This window comes from Cololabis saira, chromosome 1 (genome assembly GCF_033807715.1).
Source record: "Cololabis saira isolate AMF1-May2022 chromosome 1, fColSai1.1, whole genome shotgun sequence".
In the NCBI taxonomy this organism is placed as follows: Eukaryota; Metazoa; Chordata; class Actinopteri; order Beloniformes; family Belonidae; genus Cololabis; species Cololabis saira.
In genome coordinates this window covers 109,648-130,417 of record NC_084587.1, presented here as the reverse complement: position 1 = coordinate 130,417, position 20,770 = coordinate 109,648, and the positions used below count along the sequence as shown (strand labels likewise).

The 20,770-nt window shown below is 48.3% G+C and overlaps 1 protein-coding gene across 1 annotated transcript in view; it reads right to left on the bottom strand.

Annotated features, from left to right (window-relative positions):
- Positions 1–6,663: 6,663 nt before the first annotated feature.
- si:ch211-89o9.6 (zinc finger protein 768) overlaps positions 6,664–20,770 on the bottom strand; it is a 14,134-nt gene continuing 27 nt past the window's right edge. The window contains exons 1-8 of the mRNA XM_061728416.1: positions 19,924–20,770; positions 18,243–18,325; positions 17,617–17,755; positions 15,935–16,056; positions 10,901–10,994; positions 10,150–10,256; positions 7,356–7,623; positions 6,664–7,274 (exon numbers count right to left, since the gene is read on the bottom strand). The exon at positions 19,924–20,770 is cut by the window's right edge and continues 27 nt beyond it. Of these exons, the coding sequence (XP_061584400.1) occupies positions 6,664–7,274; positions 7,356–7,623; positions 10,150–10,256; positions 10,901–10,994; positions 15,935–16,056; positions 17,617–17,755; positions 18,243–18,325; positions 19,924–20,389 (1,890 nt within the window). The 5' untranslated portion in view covers positions 20,390–20,770. The remainder of the gene's footprint in view (positions 7,275–7,355; positions 7,624–10,149; positions 10,257–10,900; positions 10,995–15,934; positions 16,057–17,616; positions 17,756–18,242; positions 18,326–19,923) is intronic.

The following is a 20,770-nucleotide window of genomic DNA, read 5'->3' as shown; positions in this document are numbered from 1 at the left end:
GCACTGGAGAGGTGAAAGTTTGGACACACCATCCCATTAATCTATACTGTGTGTGTGTATATATATATATATATATATATATATATATATATATATATATATATATATATATATATACCGTATTTTCTGCGACCACGCGGCTTATACAAAGGTGCGGCTATTCTGTGGATTTTTCTTCCACCGCTCGGGCCGCTCTAACCAGAATTAGAATCAAAACTAAGACAAAATAAATGCAAAGAAGAATACGCTACTTCTTCTTTAGCAGATAGAAGTAGGTATAAGCAGATTTCAAACAGATATATCAAATAGATAAATAAATACCGGTTATTTTCTCTTGGTTCTGTCCCGTTTTAATCAGCAAAGTTGCTGCCGTGTTAAAAGACACTTAGGAAAGGATCTATTTAGGTACAAACATGTACATCATTTACAGTTCCGAATCCTTCTGTACATGTAGTAAATATCTAATCTAACATAAATATCTGCGGCTAAATATATTTTTTTTTTAAATAGAGCAGATGCGACTTATATGCAGGTGCGGCTTATAGTCCAGAAAATACGGTATATATATATATATATATATATATATATATATATGTATATATATATATATATATATATATATATATATATATATATATATATATATATATATATATAAATAAATAAATACGAAAAACACATGGGTCAGACCAACGACCCCCCCGACCAACGACCCCCCCCAGACAGACGACCCCCCCCAGACCAACGACTCCCCAGACCAATAACCCCCCCAGGCCAACGACCCCCCCCAGACCAACGACCCCCCCCAGACCAACGACTCCCCAGACCAACGACTCCCCAGACCAACAACCCCCCCCAGACCAACGACTCCCCAGACCAACGACTCCCCAGACCAACGACCCCCCCCAGACCAACGACCCCCCAGACCAATGACCCCCCAGACCAATGACCCCCCAGACCAACGACCCCCCCCCGGCCAACGACTCCCCAGACCAATGACCCCCCAGACCAATGACCCCCCCCAGACCAATGACCCCCCAGACCAATGACCCCCCCAGACCACCATAAGCGGGATAATGGCCGACGAGGTGTACATTATCATAAATATATGGGCGTGGTTTGCCTCCGTTAAGTCCATATATTTATGTTAATGTAACCTCGAAGGGCATTATCCTGCTTATACCACAGTCACTTACCAAAAAACATAAATATTAAATCAGTTACCGTCCCATAAGAACCTGGTAGTTTATAAGAACCTGGTAGTTTTTACCACCTGAGGGTCTGACTAATACCTGGAACAATCACTACCGTCCCATAAGAACCTGGTAGTTTTTACCACCTGAGGGTCTGACTAATACCTGGAACAATCACTACCGGCCCATAAGAACCTGGTAGTTTTTACCACCCGAGGGTCTGACTAATACCTGGAACAATCACTACCGTCCCATAAGCTCTTTAATGGACACAGTGTTGATTCAATTCAATTCAATTCAATTTTATTTATATAGCGTCTAATACAACAGAGTTGTCTCTAGACGCTTTACAGAGACCCATACCCAGAACATGACCCCCGAGCAGATATTACATAAACAATGGCAGGTAAAAAACTCCCCTAGTGGGAGAAAAACCTTAAGCCAAACAGTGGCAAGGAAAAACTCCCCTTTAGGAGGGAAGAAACCTTGAGCAGGACCAGGCTCATCAGGGGGGACCCTCCTGCCGAGGGCCAGACTGGTGGGTCAGGGACGGCAACAGCACAGCAGGCAGGTGGAAGCAGCAACGGGATGACCGGGGGTGGGGACCGCAGGCCAGCACACAGCTCCCGAAGCTCCGGCCCAATCAGCAAGTCCCAGGTTGGGGTGCAGGGTCAGGAAAAGACTTGTGCTCCGTAATGCAAGCTACAAGCCACCCATGGCCACCTGCAGGACAAAAGAGAGAAAAGGGAGGAGAAGGGGGGGGCAGCAACGGGATGACCTGGGGTGGGGACCGCAGGCCAGCACGCAGCTCCCGAAGCTCCGGCCCAATCAGCAAGTCCCAGGTTGGGGTGCAGGGTCGGGGAAAGACTTGTGCTCCGTAATGCAAGCTACAAGCCACCCACGACCACCTGCAGGTTCCGGTGTCCGGCAAAGGATGCTGCAACATGGACAAAAGAGAGAAAAGGGAGGAGAAGGGGGGGGCCAGCACAAGAAACCACAGGAGCGACTCTGACACACTAAAGTTTACACTACCTAGAGATTTACCAACACCAGCTAGAGGTTTACTAAACACTAACTATAGGCTTTACTAAACAGAAATGTTTTAAGTTTAGTTTTAAAGGTGGAGGTGGTGTCAGCCCCCTTAACCCAGATTGGAAGTTGGTTCCATAGTAGTGGCGCCTGATAGCAGAACGCCCGCCCTCCAAATCTACATTTAGATACTCTAGGAACTACAAGTAAACCTGCACTCTGAGAACGGAGAGCTCTGACAGGAACATAAGGCACTATCAGGTCTTGCAAATAATGCGGAGCTAAGCCGTTTTGGGCTTTATACGCAAGTAATACAATTTTAAATTGGATTCTGAATTTTACGGGTAACCAATGGAGCGACGCTAACACTGGAGAGACGTGGTCTCTCCTGCTAATTCCTGTCAGTACTCGTGCTGCTGCATTTTGGATCAGCTGGAGCCTATTCAGCAAATTACTTGGACATCCTGCTAACAACACATTACAGTAATCTAGTCTAGAAGATACAAACGCATGAACTAGTTTTTCTGCATCACTCTGTGAGAGGATTTTCCTAATCTTTGCAATATTACGGAGATGGAAAAAGGCTATTTTACAAACCTGATTGACATATGGTTTAAACGACAAATCCTGATCGAAAATAACACCAAGATTTCTCACAGTTGCACTGGAAGCCATCGCAACACCATCTAATCCCTTCCTAAGATGCTCTGGACCAAGAATGATAACCTCTGTTTTATCTGAATTTAGAAGCAGGAAATTTCTGGACATCCAGTCCTTGATGTCCCTAAGACATGCCTGAAGTTTAACTAACGGTTCTGTTTCATCCGGCTTCATAGACAAATAGAGCTGCGTATCATCAGCATAACAATGAAAGTGTATGCCGTGATTCTGGATTATACTTCCCAACGGCTGCATGTATAAACTGAACAAGATTGGCCCTAGCACTGAACCCTGCGGAACACCATAACAGACCCTTGACTGTTCTGAAGAAACCTCATGTACATGAACAAACTGGAACCTGTCAGATAGATATGATTTAAACCAACATAGAGCTGTCCCTTTAATCCCAACAACATGCTCTAACCTGTGCAGTAAAATGCCATGATCTATAGTGTCAAAAGCAGCACTGAGGTCCAGTAGAACCAGTATGGACACTAATCCCTTATCTGAGGCCATAAGGAGGTCATTCGTGACTCGAACAAGTGCTGTCTCTGTGCTATGATGCATTCTGAACCCTGACTGAAAGACTTCAAACAGATCATTTCTATACAAATAGTCATATAACTGGCTTGAAACTGCCTTTTCCAGAATTTTAGACACAAATGGAAGGTTGGAAATTGGTCTATAATTAGCTAAGGTGTCTGGGTCAAGAGAAGGTTTTTTAAGTAAAGGTTTAATTACTGCGACTTTGAAAACCTGTGGTACATATCCTAAACTTAGGGATAAGTTAATTTGGTCCAGTATTGTCGTACCAATAAGAGAAAAAATATGTTTGAATAGACGAGTCGGGATGGGGTCTAACATACATGTGGTTGACTTAGCTCTATTAACGAGTGAAGTCAGCTCAGGGAGGTCTATAGGATCAAAACAGTCTAGAGACAAGTCAGAGCCTAGGGAAGTCGCTAAAGCTGAAGAAACACCTACAACCGGCTGGTTGATTTCTTCTCTAATTCTCGCGATTTTACTGTTGAAGAAGCCCATAAAGTCCTCACTACTGAGAGCTGCAGGAATGCACGGCTCAACAGAGTTGTGACTCTTTGTCAGCCTGGCTACAGTGCTGAACAGAAAACGTGGGTTACTTTTGTTATCCTCTATCAGCGTTGAATAATAAGCTGTTCTGGCTTTGCGAATGGCTTTTTTATATACTATTAGAATATCTTTCCATTCACGATGAGAGTCTACAGACCTACAAGAGTACCACTTCCTTTCCATTTTACGCACGTTTTGTTTCAACATGCGGATATCTGAATTGTACCAGGGAGTTAAGCTCCTGTGGCTAGAAACCCTCCTTTTCAAAGGAGCAACTTCATCTAAAGCTGAATGCAACAAATCAGCAGTGTTACTAGCAAGGAAATCAACATCTGCAGAGGTAGAACCCAGGTCACTGGCCTCGACTACATCACTATTTCGCACTGTCGTAAGATAAGCAATGGCCTCCCTAAATTTAACAATAACTTCATCAGACAAACATCTGCTAAAATAATACCTCCTATTTTGCACTTCAACATCAACAAAATTAAATTCAAACGTTATTAAGTAATGGTCGGATAAAAGGGAGTTTACAGGTGACACCAACAGACCATCAGTTTCAACACCGTAGGTGAGAACGAGATCGAGAGTATGATTAAAACAGTGCGTCGGTTTATCCACTTTTTGTGAGATACCCATTGATTCTAGAAGAGAATCGAAAGCTAATTTAAGATTATCGCTTTCAACATCCATATGAATGTTAAAATCACCCACTATGATGAATTTATCTGTGCTGATCAATAATCCAGAAAGGAAATCTGAAAATTCAGACAAAAACTCCAGATACGCACCAGCAGGGGGCCGGTACACTACCACTAACACAACTGGCTTCTCTGATTTCCGGCTCGGAAATTTCAGACCAAGCATGAGGCTTTCAAATGTATTATAGTTGCACTTGGGTTCAATTTTTGTTTGGAGACCGGAGTTATAAATTGCTGCGACTCCTCCGCCTCGGCCCGTGCTTCTAGGAATGTGATGATTAAAGTAGCCGGGCGGAGTTGATTCATTCAAACTAACATACTCTTCCTCCTGTAACCATGTTTCTGTTAAGCAGAAAATATCACTCCTGCTCTCTGTAATTATATCATTTACTAACAGAGACTTAGAGCTTAATGATCGTATATTTAGTAGTCCGCATCTAATTTTTCGGTCTGTAATTGGTACCAAATGTGCATTGGTTTTAATTTTTACAAGGTTATCTTGGTTAACGCCTCTATAACGCTGCACCTGGTGAACTTTTGGAGGGCGGGGAACTGCAACCACTTCTATTTTGCTAGGCACCTGGCCAGAGTCGCCAATATCATGTAATCCTACAGTTTTAGAGTCGCTAATTACATAATGCAATCCTACAGTTTTGTTGGCAGGCGTTGGTCCTTGAGAAGCAACAGATGTGTCGCTGAGTGGGGAAAAACGGTTAGACACATGAAGCGGGTGGTGGTGTTCTGTGAGCCCTTTAAGACTACCCTTCCTCCGAACCGTCACCCAGCTGCCCTGCCTGGCCGGCTGCCGGGGAGCTGCAGGGGAGCGGTTACGCTCAGCTGCTACGGGCCGGTCCGCAGAGGATTCTATCGGACTATGGTCTAGTTGGCCAAACCGGACCTCTAACTGACTAAGCCTCGCCTCCAGCCCTGTTAAACTACAGCTCTGCATCCTGGCCTGGACCCTGCATTGTCAGATTCTCCAGTAACTAGGAGGGACCTGAGATACGACTTAGCAACGGAGGATATTCTATTCCGCTCAGCTCCGCTCGGCTATGCTACAGTAAGAAACAGGAAATAGATTTGTTTCAAAGAATCAAAGTCCACAGATAGTTTCCTAAACCGTTTTATTAAGCTACAAATATTATCAATCATTCAAATAAATATACGAAACAAGACGGTCGGCTATCCCAAAGTAGAAACTACTTAAAATTAAATGCTACATTTCCATTAATTGTGAAATTGGAAAGAGATACAGGCATGTCCATCATCGTGGCATTTGATGGAGGAATATTTAAAGTTTGTGGGTCGATCCTCGCCGCTGCTTCAGCTTTGTACTGTCCTGTACTGATGGAGCCAGTAACAGCGATGACGTCACCCACATGGTCTGGACAGTTTCCAGTTTACAAAATCAGTCATGTGGCCGTCCTGCAGTAGCCGGTTCTTCTTCTCTGAATCTCTGTTGCCGTGGTTACCACCTTTACCGTCCTGTGGTAGCCGGCTCTTCTTCTCTGAATCTCCGTTGCCGTGGTTACCACCTGAATTTCCGTTGCCGTGGTTACCACCTGGCAGTTGATCCAGCGCAATTTTATTAAAGTTATCAGGCAATTTGACCAAACTTGTTTTCTAGTAGTGTAGGTTAAAAGTGATAACCTCCACCTGCCAGCCAATCACAATCCAGTATTCACACAGACCGTGGTATAAATTGTTATAATCATTTGTTTCAGATGTACTGTAATTATTTTCTGTCTGAAAATTGAATTTGGTGTTCAAAAAGTCTTTTTTCAAACTTGAGTCTTGAAAAAGAGGGTCGTCTTATAATCAGGGTCGTCTTACATTCGGCCAAACGGTATTTCATTTACTGACCAATCCACTATTATTAAAAAACAAATGGAGAGGAGATCAGCGTCCTGAACGGTTGACCCAGGGGGAGTCACCCCACCCTGGAGTCACCCTACCCCGGGTCACCCCACCCCACCATCCCCACCCTGGGGTCACCCTACCCCGAGGTCGCCCCACCCCACCACCCCGCCCCCCCCACAGCCGGCGGCCGCCTGCAGGTGGGTCCTGAGGTTGCAGATCCAGGCAAACCTCCTCCCGCAGCGGGAGCAGCAGTAGGGTTTCTCCCCGGTGTGGACCCTCTGGTGCTTCTTCAGGTTCCCGGCCTCCGAGAAGCTCCGCCCACAGGTGCTGCAGGTGAAGGGTTTCTCCCCGGTGTGGACGCGCTGGTGGGCCTCCAGGTTGGACACGCCGGAGAAACCCTTCCCACAAGTCCTGCACACGTACCTGCGTCGGCCCGCCGCCGCGCCGCTAGCCGCGCCGCTAGCCGCCAGGGGTTTAGGGCAGCCAGAAAACTGTTTATGATGAACAGATCTGATTTCCTCCAAGTCAACTCCTGTGGATCCACCAACAGGAAACGAGGCTCTTGGGGTCCCATTAGTCCTGTGAGACGGACCACAACCAGAACCAGAAACGCTGACGTTAGCATTAGCTGAGCTGGACGAAGGAGCTTCCTCCGCTGGAGAAATGCTGCTCCGGAGGTGAAGGATCTGGTGCTCAGCTGCTGAAACTGTTGCCCCGGACAACGATTTTCTCAACGACGTCCCTGAGGAGAGAAAACAGACCCGAGTCACGGCAGGAAACCGAACCCGGAGCACCGATGCAGAAAGGGATTATGGGACGTTACCGAGGCCTGCAGCCGACCAAGCCGCCGCCTTCGGCTTCACAGCAGCAGCTCCGCCTCGGCCCGGATCTGCTGAGTCGGCTTTAGAGGTCTGGGGGTTCTGGGGGGGGGTCAGGGTCCCGCCGTCGGGGGTCCAGTGGCTGATGAAGGTCTCAAACTCGAACAGAGAGTAGTCTGTGGTACCAGGGGCTCCGGGCTGCGTGGGGGGGTCCAGCTGGACCATGATGCTGCTGGGGTCTCCTGGTGGGGGGGGCAGGTGAGCTGCCGTGAACTGGGGAGAGGAGGATCCCAGATCAGAGTCTGATAACAGATTTATTTATACTAGTACCTACTCAGCGCGACTCGCCCCGGCTTTTACACTAGGGCTGGAGGTGGAGTCTGGCCGAGTAGATACTTTTCTGTACCTACTCTGCCGAGGTTCTAAGCAGCTCAGAACCACGCCCACCTGTCACTCAGAGAGCCACGCCCACCTGTCACTCTGAGAGCCACGCCCACCTGTCACTCAGAGAGTCACGTCCACCTGTCACTCTGAGAGCCACGCCCACCTGTCACTCAGAGAGCCACGCCCACCTGTCACTCAGAGAGTCACGTCCACCTGTCACTCAGAGCCACGCCCACCTGTCACTCAGAGAGCCACGCCCATCCGTCAGAGAGCCACGCCCACCTGTCACTCAGAGTCACGCCCACCTGTCACTCAGAGCCACGCCCACCTGTCACTCAGAGCCACATCCACCTGTCACTCAGAGCCACACCCACCTGTCACTCAGAGCCACGCCCACCTGTCACTCAGAGCCACGCCCACCTGTCACTCAGAGAGCCACGCCCACCTGTCACTCAGAGAGCGACACCCACCTGTCACTCAGAACCACGCCCACCTGTCACTCAGAGCCACGTCCACCTGTCACTCAGAGCCACACCCACCTGTCACTCAGAGCCACGCCCACCTGTCACTCAGAGCCACGCCCACCTGTCACTCAGAGAGCCACGCCCACCTGTCACTCAGAGAGCCACGCCCACCTGTCACTTAGAGTCACACCCACCTGTCACTCAGAGCCACGCCCACCTGTCACTCAGAGAGCCACGCCCACCTGTCACTCAGAGAGCCACGCCCACCTGTCACTCAGAGTCACACCCACCTGTCACTCAGAGCCACGCCCACCTGTCACTCAGAGCCACGTCCACCTGTCACTCAGAGAGCCACGCCCACCTGTCACTCAGAGAGCCACGCCCACCTGTCACTCAGAGCCACGCCCACCTGTCACTCAGAGAGCCACGCCCACCTGTCACTCAGAGAGCCAACCCCACCTGTCACTCAGAGCCACGCCCACCTGTCACTCAGAGCCACACCCACCTGTCAATCAGAGCCACTCCCACCTGTCACTCAGAGCCACGCCCACCCCATCATTCAGCCCTGAAAACAGTTAAACGTTAGTTTGAGTTAAACCCAGAATCAGACGCCCGACCGCTGGAGCAGCAGAACTCCACGACAGTGAGAGAAAGGATGCAAACAGCCAAATAATTAAATAAAAGTTAGATTTATTTGTCTTAATCATGTATAAATGCATATTCAAATAGAGATCAGATTAGCTTCACAGATCCAGGTCACGAGCCTCAACATGTTTGCAGCTTCATTTACAGCAAAAAAATAGTTTTACACACAGTTGACAGTTGAAAGAAATACAAACTGATAATTTTAGGGTTTCTAAAATACGAGCTACATCAAATAGATTGTGTTTTCCTCTTTCATATTTACATTATTGGTAACCGTTTTATAAAAGCAACACATCACTTGGCGTCGGGCCGGAGACGCCGCTCAGCTGTGATAGAATGAGCGTATACCACGGCCTGTCGGGATGACTGGCATTCTTTCCCTGCCATTTTGAGAGTGGATCTTTTTTCAACACGAGCGCTAGCGCCTGTATAGCTAAACGGGTTGAGCAGGCGACTTATGTAAACCTTCCCCTGAACAGCGACGCGGGTTCGATTCCATTCGCAGCACTGACTTCCTAGGTGTCTGTCTTTCACTGCACCATCAGATAAAGTCGCAATGGGGTTGGACACCCCTGGATTAAGCCGTCCCGGAGGACGATGCCCCCCCGGAGGACGAGGCCCCCCCGGAGGACGAGGCCCCCCCGGAGGACGAGGCCCCCCCGGAGGAATAGGCCCCGCCAGAGGCCCCGCCCCCCCCCGGGTGGTGCCTCTTCTGGTGCTTCTTCAGGTTGCTGGGGTCGGAGAAGCTGTCGGGGCAGAGCGGGCAGCGGTACGGCCTCTCGCCCGTGTGGATGTTCCGGTGGATCTTCAGGTTCCAGAACTGGGAGAACTTCTTCCCGCAGACGGGGCAGCCGAAGGGTCTCTCCCCGGTGTGGGTGCGCAGGTGCGACTCCAGGTTGGCCGGAGCCGGGAACTGCTTCCCGCAGAAGCCGCAGGCGTAGCCCCTCTTCACACCGCTCTTCTGGACCGGTCCCAGGTCCAGGACCGGCTGGGGTCCCAGGTCCAGGACCGGCTGGGGTCCCAGGTCCAGGACCGGCTGGCCCGCCCTGGTGCCTTGCTGCTGGGCCGTGCTGCCCTGCTCCGTGGAGTAGAAGCCTCTGGAGTCCAGCAGAGCCCTCCCTGGTCCCCCCGGTCCCCCCGGTCCCCCTGGTCCCCCCGGTCCCCTCCCAGAGCTGCCGGGGTTCGCTCCAATCAGAGCCCCCGGCAGGTAAGGGAGGGGAGCCCGGTCCAGGCCCCCGCCCCTCGCCCCCCGGTCCAGGCCCCCGATCCCCCCCTCGGTCCACGGCCAGGAATGGTCATAGCTGACCTCTGATAGGCCCCGCCCACAGTCCTGCAGGTCCACCAGCTGGGTTCTGGACGGCTGCAGGGTTTCGGGCGGTGGCTTGTAGTCGTCGGTGCTGGACTCCACCAGTCCTGGAAACAGAGGAGAGACGCCGGTGTTCAGGTAGCGGTTATGCTAACGACGGCGGCCAACAAATACACTCAAAGTCCTAGATTGTTGTATGTTGTCACTTTCTCTACTTTTTTGGTGCTAAGAATTCAATTCTGAGATACAATTCCTATTTCAGGGTCATGCTGAAGGTCAAATTTAAGTTTCAAGGTCATTTTTGCACAAAAAACTCAATATCTCTAGAATAAAGTCACATAGAAAGATTATAGAGGCTCTAGATCCTATTTTCACCCCCAAGGAATGCCCTAACCCTAATCCATCTGTTTTTCTTTTTGTATACTAGTATTTTTTTATTTATTACTATTTTTATTCTCCTTCTTCTTATTATTATTATTGTATATACTGTTTATAGTGTTTTTTATTATTATTATTATTATTATTATTATTATTATTATTATTGTGTGATATTGTGTGATATTGATGCCTCTTGTGTTTTGCACTACCCCCTTTGCTGCTGTAATCTGGAAATTTCCCCTCTGGGGGAATATTAAAGGATTTCTTATCTAGCTATACGAGGTTTTCTGTCATCTGCGTGTAATGACTTGTTTCTACACGAGGACCTATCGGAGCCGGTCCTGCAGACATATTGACGGGGGGGGGTCCTCACCCTCCTGAATGCTGACGTCTGGGGAGGTGGAGGTCCCAGTCACCGGCTCCACCTGCTCCACCTTCACCAGAACCACATCCTCATCCTCATCCTCCTGCAAACACAGAGACAGGAAGTGTGTCAGCTCTGCACCAACAACATACATGAGAACATCACATGTTGCATGGGCATATCCACAAATTTGTAAATCTTCAACAGCTATTCTGCCCTTTCAGAGCTGCCTGACATGTCTGAAGGGTCAGCTGATCAACACTCACACTCAAATGTTGGGGAGTAAGGCTGCAACGATTCGTTGTCGACATAAATCGATAATCAAAATTGTCAACGATGAACACAGGCGTGTTTTTCCAACGGAGTGAGGCGTCTCACTTCAATACAACCTCTGCCGAGAGTCGTGCATGCACGATAGCGTCTCTGCTAGCGGTGGCACGTAACAAAAGTTCAAAAGTTTGGGAGCCTTTTAGCCTCGAAACGGCGAATAAAAAGATAACTTGCAAGGTTTGCAAAGCAGACGTTGCTTTTCACGGGAGCACGTTGGTAATGCATTAGAAGAGAAAGCACGTCGGAGTGTTGAACGAAACGGACCCGCCTTGGTAAGATATTAGGCCTATTTTCATTTATTGAATTAATTCGTTCCATTCATTAACTTTGCTTATTTTTTGTTATTTATTAGTATTATTTGAGCCACTCACAGCTACTCTCGTTGCAATAACCTCAATCACATTATTGATGCTGCGCAAAAAGGCGAAAAAGCTTGTGTGATGATGACGAGGATGGATTTGCATCTAACTTTCAGTCAGGGGCCTATGAACTGTCAATTATCCATCAAACTCCACAATGATCATGTTAACATTAAATCAGATTTGTCTGGACATTTCGCTTGCGGGACGGGAGAAGACACTAAATCAATGAATCTCTATTATCCCTAGTACCCCTCGCTGCAGCACCGCGGAAGGGGGCGGGGCGTCGGACATCACAGGGGCGGGGCGTCGGACATCACAGGGGCGGGGCGTGATATCAAAATGACACAGCACCATCTGGTGGCCATTTCCAAGAATTACAAATGCAAATTTATATTCAAAGTCATCATTTATATACAGATGAATCTCCGAAAATAAGAATACCGTGCAAAAGTTAATTTGTTTCAGTAATTAAACTCAAAAGGTGACACTAATATATATATATACTCATAATATGCAAATATAGATATTATATAAGATTATAAAACATACTTGTGTAATATAATTATTATGTTTAATATTACATAATTATAATAAAAATATATAGATTGTCATTGGGTATCGAGTGTGATGAGTAGGCTAGCACTAAAAATAATTGGTAGTAATGATTCCATATATACAAATTACATTTTTTCAACAAACAAAAGAGGGACAAGGACAACAAAAGCAGGTGTTTTGTGTTAATGTGTTTATTCATTCAGCGAGTCAGCAGTGAGGAGAGCAGGGCTGCAGGAGAAGGAGACTGCAGGGCTGCAGGAGGTGGCTGCAGGGCTGCAGGAGGAGGTGGCTGCAGGGCTGCAGGAGGAGGTGGCTGCAGGGCTGCAGGAGGTGGCTGCAGGGCTGCAGGAGGTGGCTGCAGGGCTGCAGGAGGTGGCTACAGGGCTGCAGGAGGAGGAGACTGCAGGGCTGCAGGAGGTGGAGACTGCAGGGCTGCAGGAGGTGGAGACTGCAGGGCTGCAGGAGGTGGAGACTGCAGGGCTGCAGGAGGTGGAGACTGCAGGGCTGCAGGAGGTGGCTGCAGGGCTGCAGGAGGTGGCTGCAGGGCTGCAGGAGAAGGAGACTGCAGGGCTGCAGGAGGTGGCTGCAGGGCTGCAGGACGTGGCTGCAGGGCTGCAGGAGGTGGCTGCAGGGCTGCAGGAGGAGGAGACTGCAGGGCTGCAGGAGGAGGCTGCAGGGCTGCAGGAGGAGGCTGCAGGGCTGCAGGAGGTGGCTACAGGGCTGCAGGAGGAGGAGGAGACTGCAGGGCTGCAGGAGGAGGAGGCTGCTGGGCTGCAGTTGGATTGTGGCTATTCAAATGTCTGAGAATCTGGTCTCTACGGCACAGTGTAACTGGGCAGAAGCAACAATGGAAGTGCGTAGTTGTTCGGCACTTTAAACCACATTTGAAAATAATAAATTCTGAAAAAAGGAAAGAATAAGAAAAATGTTTATTTTTCTTTTAGGTTTATTGATCTAAGTAGTGATGGTACCTTGTATCCAGTAGCTTATTTTAATCTTAAGTCCATTGACAGGTTGATGTTACTTTATATGTTACCTTTATACTTCACTGTTGCATGATTCTTGAAGTGGTACAGCACAGAAGACCTTGCTGCATTCTTGTACGCACAGAATGGGCAGTGGTAAAACTGGGAACACTGTTTTGGGACAGGTTCTCCATCTTTCAAGATGGTAATGTGTCTGGGGATGAAGACAAAAATGAATAACTATAAACCCAAATCAAGGCTACATTTGTAAAATTCCATTTCATGAGTGTAACTATAAAGCAGAGCTGTGCTGTATTTTGAATACAAGTAGTTAAAATACCTGCATTTAAAATGTATATAACCTATCAATTAACAATTATATTCAAGTAAAAAAAAAATAAAAAATTCCAGTGCACCGCTGCTTACCTTTGTGCCACCTCTGCAGATTGTGCATCTGTATCATGAATGGGGTCTGCAGAAGCAGGGGCCCCGGGTCCAGGGGATTGCTGGGAGGTCATTTTAAAGACCTAAAATGGTGTTAAAAGTTGTACATTAATTATAGTGTTGGACAAAAAGATATCATTGTTTAATCAAAATAATCAATTTATTTAATAGAAGGAATTTGACTCATATTTACAAATGTACTTACACAAAATAAGACAACAATCTTCAGAGAAATACATAGAGAATGACTGAATACAGGCAAAAACATGTCTTTGGACTGTGAGTAGTAAATATTACATTTTATGAAATAACGTTACTTTGTGCACACGGAGTAGATGTTATGTGCAGCATACAGCCTGTTCAAATAGGCTATACAGCCTACCATATACCACAACAACAAATACCTATTCAGTTTTACCCTTCACATGGGCCGAGGTAATACCGCTAATGAGTCAATTGCATTTACAAACTGATGTTGATCAAATTTGGAATAAATATCTAATATAACTGTTAAAATGAAGACCAGAGAGTTTGGGTGGAGCCGTGTTTGACGTTAAATGTGGTTAAACTAGGGATGTCCTGATCAGGTTTTTTTGCCCCCGAGTCCGAGTCCGAGTCCTTTGATTTTGAGGACTTGCCGATACCGAGTCCCGATCCGATACTTTTATAAAAATGAAGAAGAGAAAAGAAAATTATGCAGGATGACCCTTTTATTATATTTTAACATGTGTACTGTAAACTGAGCACATAGGAGGTAGGCAGCTGTAACATTCTTAAGTCAGTATAAAAACATTTTCTTTTCTTTTTTGTTTTTTTTTTTTAGCATAGGGCTGCTTCAGCTTCAAAACAAACAGGCGTGCTCTGCGCGCATGCGGTGCATGGCTGCCGCTCCGAGCCCACTACTCCACGAGTGCGTTGATTTATGGTCCCGCGTCACACCAACGCAGAGCGAACCCTACGCTGTACACTCTGCGTCGGTGCGACGCGGAACCATAAATCAACGCACACGTGGATGTCGGCGCCGCAGCTCCGCTTCCTCCTGGCTCCCGGCACCGGGGCTCGGCGTGTCCCTCCGCGGTGCTCCCGGGGCCTCTAGTCCCTAGTCCCGCAGCCCCAGTGAGTATTTTCACCGGACATTTTGACCGGAGAGATTATAAAATACCGGACTTCGGCATATTTTACCGGACAACGGAAACCCTGATATATATATCCGATTCCTGATCGGCTCATAACGCCCGAGTCCGGATCGAGTCTGCAATCACGTGATCGGCCCCGATTTCCGATCACGTGATCGGATCGGGACAACTCTAGGTTAAACTGCTCGACAACATTTTATTTGAACTTTTTTTGAACAGCAATAGAGAACCGTTTCTCATTTCTCACGACCTGCACGGCAATGAGGCCTACTAGCCTACTATTCATAAGACAGCTCAGAAGATAGCAAACATGAAGTCAAACACATTCAGTTCATGTGAAAATAATTTTACACTCATAAACAGTATAAAAACACATAACAATGTAAACTAAAAGTGGTCGCGCTGATCCGGAGAAGTTGGAACAAGTGCAACGATCACGTTTCGCTAACCTGGTTTTCATGCTAATAAGCTCAACTTTTGAACAGTAGTCTACAATGGGCGCAGACTTCGTGCGGCTAAACAAACACATACATTCGGTACAGGTGCAGAACTTACCGTATCGCTGGTTTATCCCTTCTTGTCTGTCTTCCTCGTTGTGCATATAATATTAGTATCTCACTCTGTAAAACTCTCTCTATATATCTCACTGTTGGCGGGAGCGCTGACAATCGTCAATATGGCGCTGACATGTTTAGGGAAGTGAAGTTAACATAAGCCCCGCCCCTGTGATGTCCGACGACTCATACGCCCCACCCCTGTGATGTCCGACGCCCCGCCCCTGTGATGTCCGACGCCCCGCCCCTGTGATGTCCGACGCCCCGCCCCTGTGATGTCCGACGCCCCGCCCCTGTGATGTCCGACGCCCCGCCCCCTTCCGTGGTGCTGCAGCAAGGACCTTCTCGCTTGGAGGGAATTGAAATTGACCACAAATTCGTCTGTTTGAAGTCGCCATTGATGAACCAAAGACAGACGGGTCATTACTGGAGTCTGACCCAAATACAATTGTTGATACTTCAACTTGACCTTGACAGCAGCTTGGCAGGCTGGTTTAGTCACAATCTCCCCAGAGGAATAAAAACAAGATGCTCTGCTCCCACTAGCCGCCCCCCACCCCCCCCCCCCCCCCGCTCACACACACAATGATAATTACACCTCCCTCATGCTTCAACTCCTTCCCCGGCTCCCCCCAGTATCACTCCAAACCCCTGGCAGAGTCACGGATGTCCTGATCGGTGGACGGTTCTCACTAACCTCCACATCTCTGCTGGTCCGTCTCATCCGGGCCGTATGTCGGTGGATCTGGGCTTGGCCGGAGGTGAACGGAGCATCAGACCTCCGTCCTGCAGCTCCACGAGGCTCCAACTCCGGTTCTCCTACAGAATATGAAGGAGTGGAGCAACAAAAAGAAACATGTCAAACGCTGACATAAGTTTGTAGTTGCAAGCAAAGGGACAGTCACCCCGCTACAATCACCCCGCTACAGTCACCCCGCTACAGTCACCCCGCTACGGTCACCCCGCTACGGTCACCCCGCTACGGTCACCCCGCTACGGTCACCCCGCTACAGTCACCCCGCTACAGTCACCCCGCTACAGTGACCCCGCTACAGTCACCCCGCTACAGTGACCCCGCTACAGTCACCCCGCTACAGTCACCCCGCTACAGTCACCCCGCTACAATCATCCCGCTACAGTGACCCCGCTACAATAATCCCGCTACAGTCACCCCGCTACAATCATCCCGCTACAGTCACCCCGCAACAGTGACCCCGCTACAATCATCCCGCTACAGTCACCCCGCTACAATCATCCCGCTACAGTCACCCCGCAACAGTGACCCCGCTACAATCATCCCGCTACAGCCACCCCGCTACAGTCACCCCGCTACAGTCACCCCGCTACAGTCACCCCGCTACAGTCACCCCGCTACAATCACCCCGCTACAGTGACCCCGCTACAGTGACCCCGCTACAGTCACCCCGCTACAGTCACCCCGCTACAATCACCCCGCTACAGTCACCCCGCTACAACCACCCCGCTACAATCACCCCGCTACGGTCATCCCGCTACGGTCACCCCGCTACGGTCACCCCGCTACGGTCACCCCGCTACAGTCACCCCGCTACAGTCACCCCGCTACAGTCACCCCGCTACAGTCACCCCGCTACAATCATCCCGCTACAGTCACCCCGCTACAGTCACCCCGCTACAGTCACCCCGCTACAGTCACCCCGCTACAGTCACCCCGCTACAGTCACCCCGCTACAGTCACCCCGCTACAATCACTCCGCTACAATCATCCCGCTACAGTCACCCCGCTACAGTCACCCCGCTACAATCATCCCGCTACGGTCACCCCGCTACGGTCACCCCGCTACAGTGACCCCGCTACAGTGACCCCGCTACAGTGACCCCGCTACAGTCACCCCGCTACAATCATCCCGCTACAATCATCCCGCTACAGTCACCCCGCTACAGTCACCCCGCTACAGTCATCCCGCTACAGTCATCCCGCTACAGTTAGTTGGGACTACATTGTGTTTGTATTTATGAAGGAATGTTACATTCAGGTCAAAAGCTTGTTTTGTGGAAAGTTGAATAAACATTACCATAAAGCAGTACATAACAGTATTAAAAACATTTTTAAAAAATAGCTTAAAGTAATTTAGAACAGCAGAAAATGTATAAATAAATGTGCGATTAATCGTTTGACAGCCCTAACACATATATAATATATATATATATATATATATATATATATATATATATATATATATATATATATATATATACATACATATATATATCTCATAAATCTACTCTTGCATCCAGAGCTTATTTCAGACCCAGCAGTTTGTTCAGCTTCACCCTGAACCTGCAGCTGTAACTGAACATCTGGTCCTTCTTTCACTCCTTCATCTGGTTGGTTCTCACCTTCACCCTCTCCGGTCCGGTCCGGTTCTGCTGCCACGCTGGTCTCCATCTTCTCCTCCTTCACCAGCACGTCCTCCCCGTCCTCCGGCTCCTCCGGCTCCTCCGGCTCCTCCGGCTCCACCAGCTCCACGTCTGGAGACTGAAACACCGGGTTGGGATTATTGGGATTGGTGAGACGCTACACACTCACAACCATGCACATGTTCAGAGTGAACGGACACAGCAGGGCCAGCCCGAGCCCCCACGGGGCCTCCACTGGGCCTCAAGCCTCCGCGGGGCCCGAGCCTCCATGCGCCTCCAGGGGGCCCGAGCCCCCACGGGGCCCCCACGGGGCCCCGAGCCTCCGCGGGGGCCTCTATTACTGCCAATAATCCTGATTATTGATCATTCACCCACTATAAACTTATTTCATGTTCTTCCCTGTCATTACGAATACACTAGTAAAACTAGTAAGAACTTTGCGTTGTAGTTAGATTGTAATCCACAGGGATTAACACCATGGAAGCTACAACAGATTAACAAACTTGCTGAAAACTCTTTCAATGAATATTGATCTGAGTCAGCAAGTGCCCCTACTGGCCACACAGAGAAGCAGCAGGTCAAAGGTCAAAGGTCAGAGATCTTACCTGGAGCTCAGAGCAGGCGGACGACGAGGTTCCATCTTCTTTGTTTGACCACAGAGTCACGTCGACTCGAGGCTCAAACTCACCTGAACAACAAGAACAAGTGATGAAATAAACCAGAATATAAACCAGAACAAGTGATGAAATAAACCAGAATATAAACCAGAATATAAACCAGAATATAAACCAGAACAAGGGATGAAATAAACCAGAATATAAACCAGAACAAGTGATGAAATAAACCAGAATATAGACCTCACGTATTTTTGTAAATATTATTATATTATAGTTTATTTGGTGTTTACTACTTTTTATATTGCTCTTTTTTATTATTGAACTATTTATGGTTATTTCTATTTTAAATATTTTGTATAAAGCGTGTGTGTGTTTTGGCTGCACGACTGAATAAAGTCTACTATTCTATTCTACTAATACTCCATAGAGACTATGTTGCAGATCGTCAGTGCGCCCTCTAATCCTTATGTATGAATTCCTGTGTTTACTGACCTGGAACCAGTTTTATGTTCTACACAGCGCTATAAAAACGGTCAGAATGTTTAAGTGCAACTTTGGGAAATGAGAAGCCGCTCCCTAGGAGAGTTTTTACTGCCACTGTTTATGTAATCATTTCTTGGGGTTTATGTTCATGTTCTAGAAACATCCAGGAGACACTTCTGCTGTAAAAGACGCTATACAGATAAAACTGAACTGAATTATGCATTGCCTCCTTCTTCCGCTTTATAAGAGACGCATTACTTTGAAACTAATAAGTGTGTATTTTGTGATGAATGTGAAACCACTGATCATTGCAGGATAAACATGACTGGCTTCCCCCAAAGGTGTTTGATCTGCAGGTTTTATCACCAAAAGATATTATGTTTGGACTTTCAAGGGACAACAATAACCAATGATGACTTTCTGATTAATAATATCATAATTCTGGGTAAATTCCACAAATCCAAGTATATGAAAGTGAAACCTCGATTTTGTGTTTTCCATAACGAATTCACTTTTCTAAAGCCCTTAAACTCATGACGAAAAGAAATGCAACACAACTTTTTAACATAATTGTTGAATATAATTTATTGGATAAGCCGAGCCCCTTTTTATTTTCCTTTTCATTTTATTTATTTTCCTTCTGTTTTCTCTCAAATGTTCCTTGAAGCATTTTGATAAAGATTGATGCCTTTTTGTTTGTATATAAAGATATTTTCAATTAAAAAAAAGAGAGATGCATAACTGTAAGCGCGTTGTGTCACACTAAAAAGAATCTGAGCACGTGAGCTATAACTGTATATTTGAATTAAAGAGGCTTTAACTGTATATTTGAATTAAAGAGGCTTTAACCGTATATTTGAGTAAAGGAGGCTTTAACCGTATATTTGAATTAAAGGAGGCTTTAACTGTATATTTGAATTAAAGGGTTCGAGGCTGAAATTAGTTTTTGTAACTGAGTTACTCGAGGAATTATGTCAGCCCAAATGTTGAATTTGACCTGATATGTGTGCAAGATTTGGTGAGTTTTCCAGCATATTAAGGCCTCCAAAAAGGCGATTGGTGAGGATGATAATAATGATAATAATGATAATAATAATAATAATAATAATAAAAACCACAGATACAGTAGGTCTGGGGTTCTAGAAACCTGGTCTTGATGTGACCCCCATGCACCACGTGACCCTACCGGAAGCAGCGGGCCCCTCCCGGGGCCCCGCGCCGATCTGCAGCCGCTGCGGCCGCTCATGGTCCCCGCTGTCCCGGATCTCCCGGATCTCCCGGAGCCGGCCCTGGGTGTCCCGGTTCTCCCGGATCTCCCGGAGCCGGCCCGGGTCCTCTGAGTCCCGGATCTGCCGGAGCCGGCCCTGGCCGCCGCTGTCCCGGATCTCCCGGTTCTCCCGGACCCGCTGCAGCTCCATGCGGACCCTCCTCTCCGCGGAGCTCCGCGCTCTCTGCAGCTCCAGCTGCTGCAGCCGCCGCTTCAGCAGCCGGTTCTCCCGCTGGAAGCGGCTGCTCTGCAGCTGCAGCCCCGCCACGTCCTCGTCCACCAGCCGGCAGATCTCCGTCACCGCCGCGTTGGCCAGAACCTCCATGATGGAGGCCAGCTGGGAGTGGAAGGAGAGCCGCTCCGCGTGGAAGGAGAGCGGCTCCATGGAGAGGGCTGGGGGGGGGGGGTTCAGCAGGAATCAGCGGTCCGGGGTCGGAGAGGGTACCAGGGGTCCGGGCTCGGTCTGGGGGTCAGATATGGTACCAGGGCTCCGGGGTCGGTCTGGGGGTCAGTACAGGGGTACGGGGGTCCGGGGTCAGATATGGTACCAGGGCTCCGGGTCAGCAGGGCTCCCTGATCCTGCAGGACCAGCACATGGATGATTATATTAACGGACCAGCACTGTTGTGGTTCCTCTTCCTGCTCTTCTTCTTCTCTAGGTTTACTTCTTCTTCTTCTTCTTCTTGAGGTTTATTGGCGGTTGGCATCCAGTTTTTTCCGGTGCATTACCGCCCTCTTCTGGATCATTTTCATGGTCCAGACTACT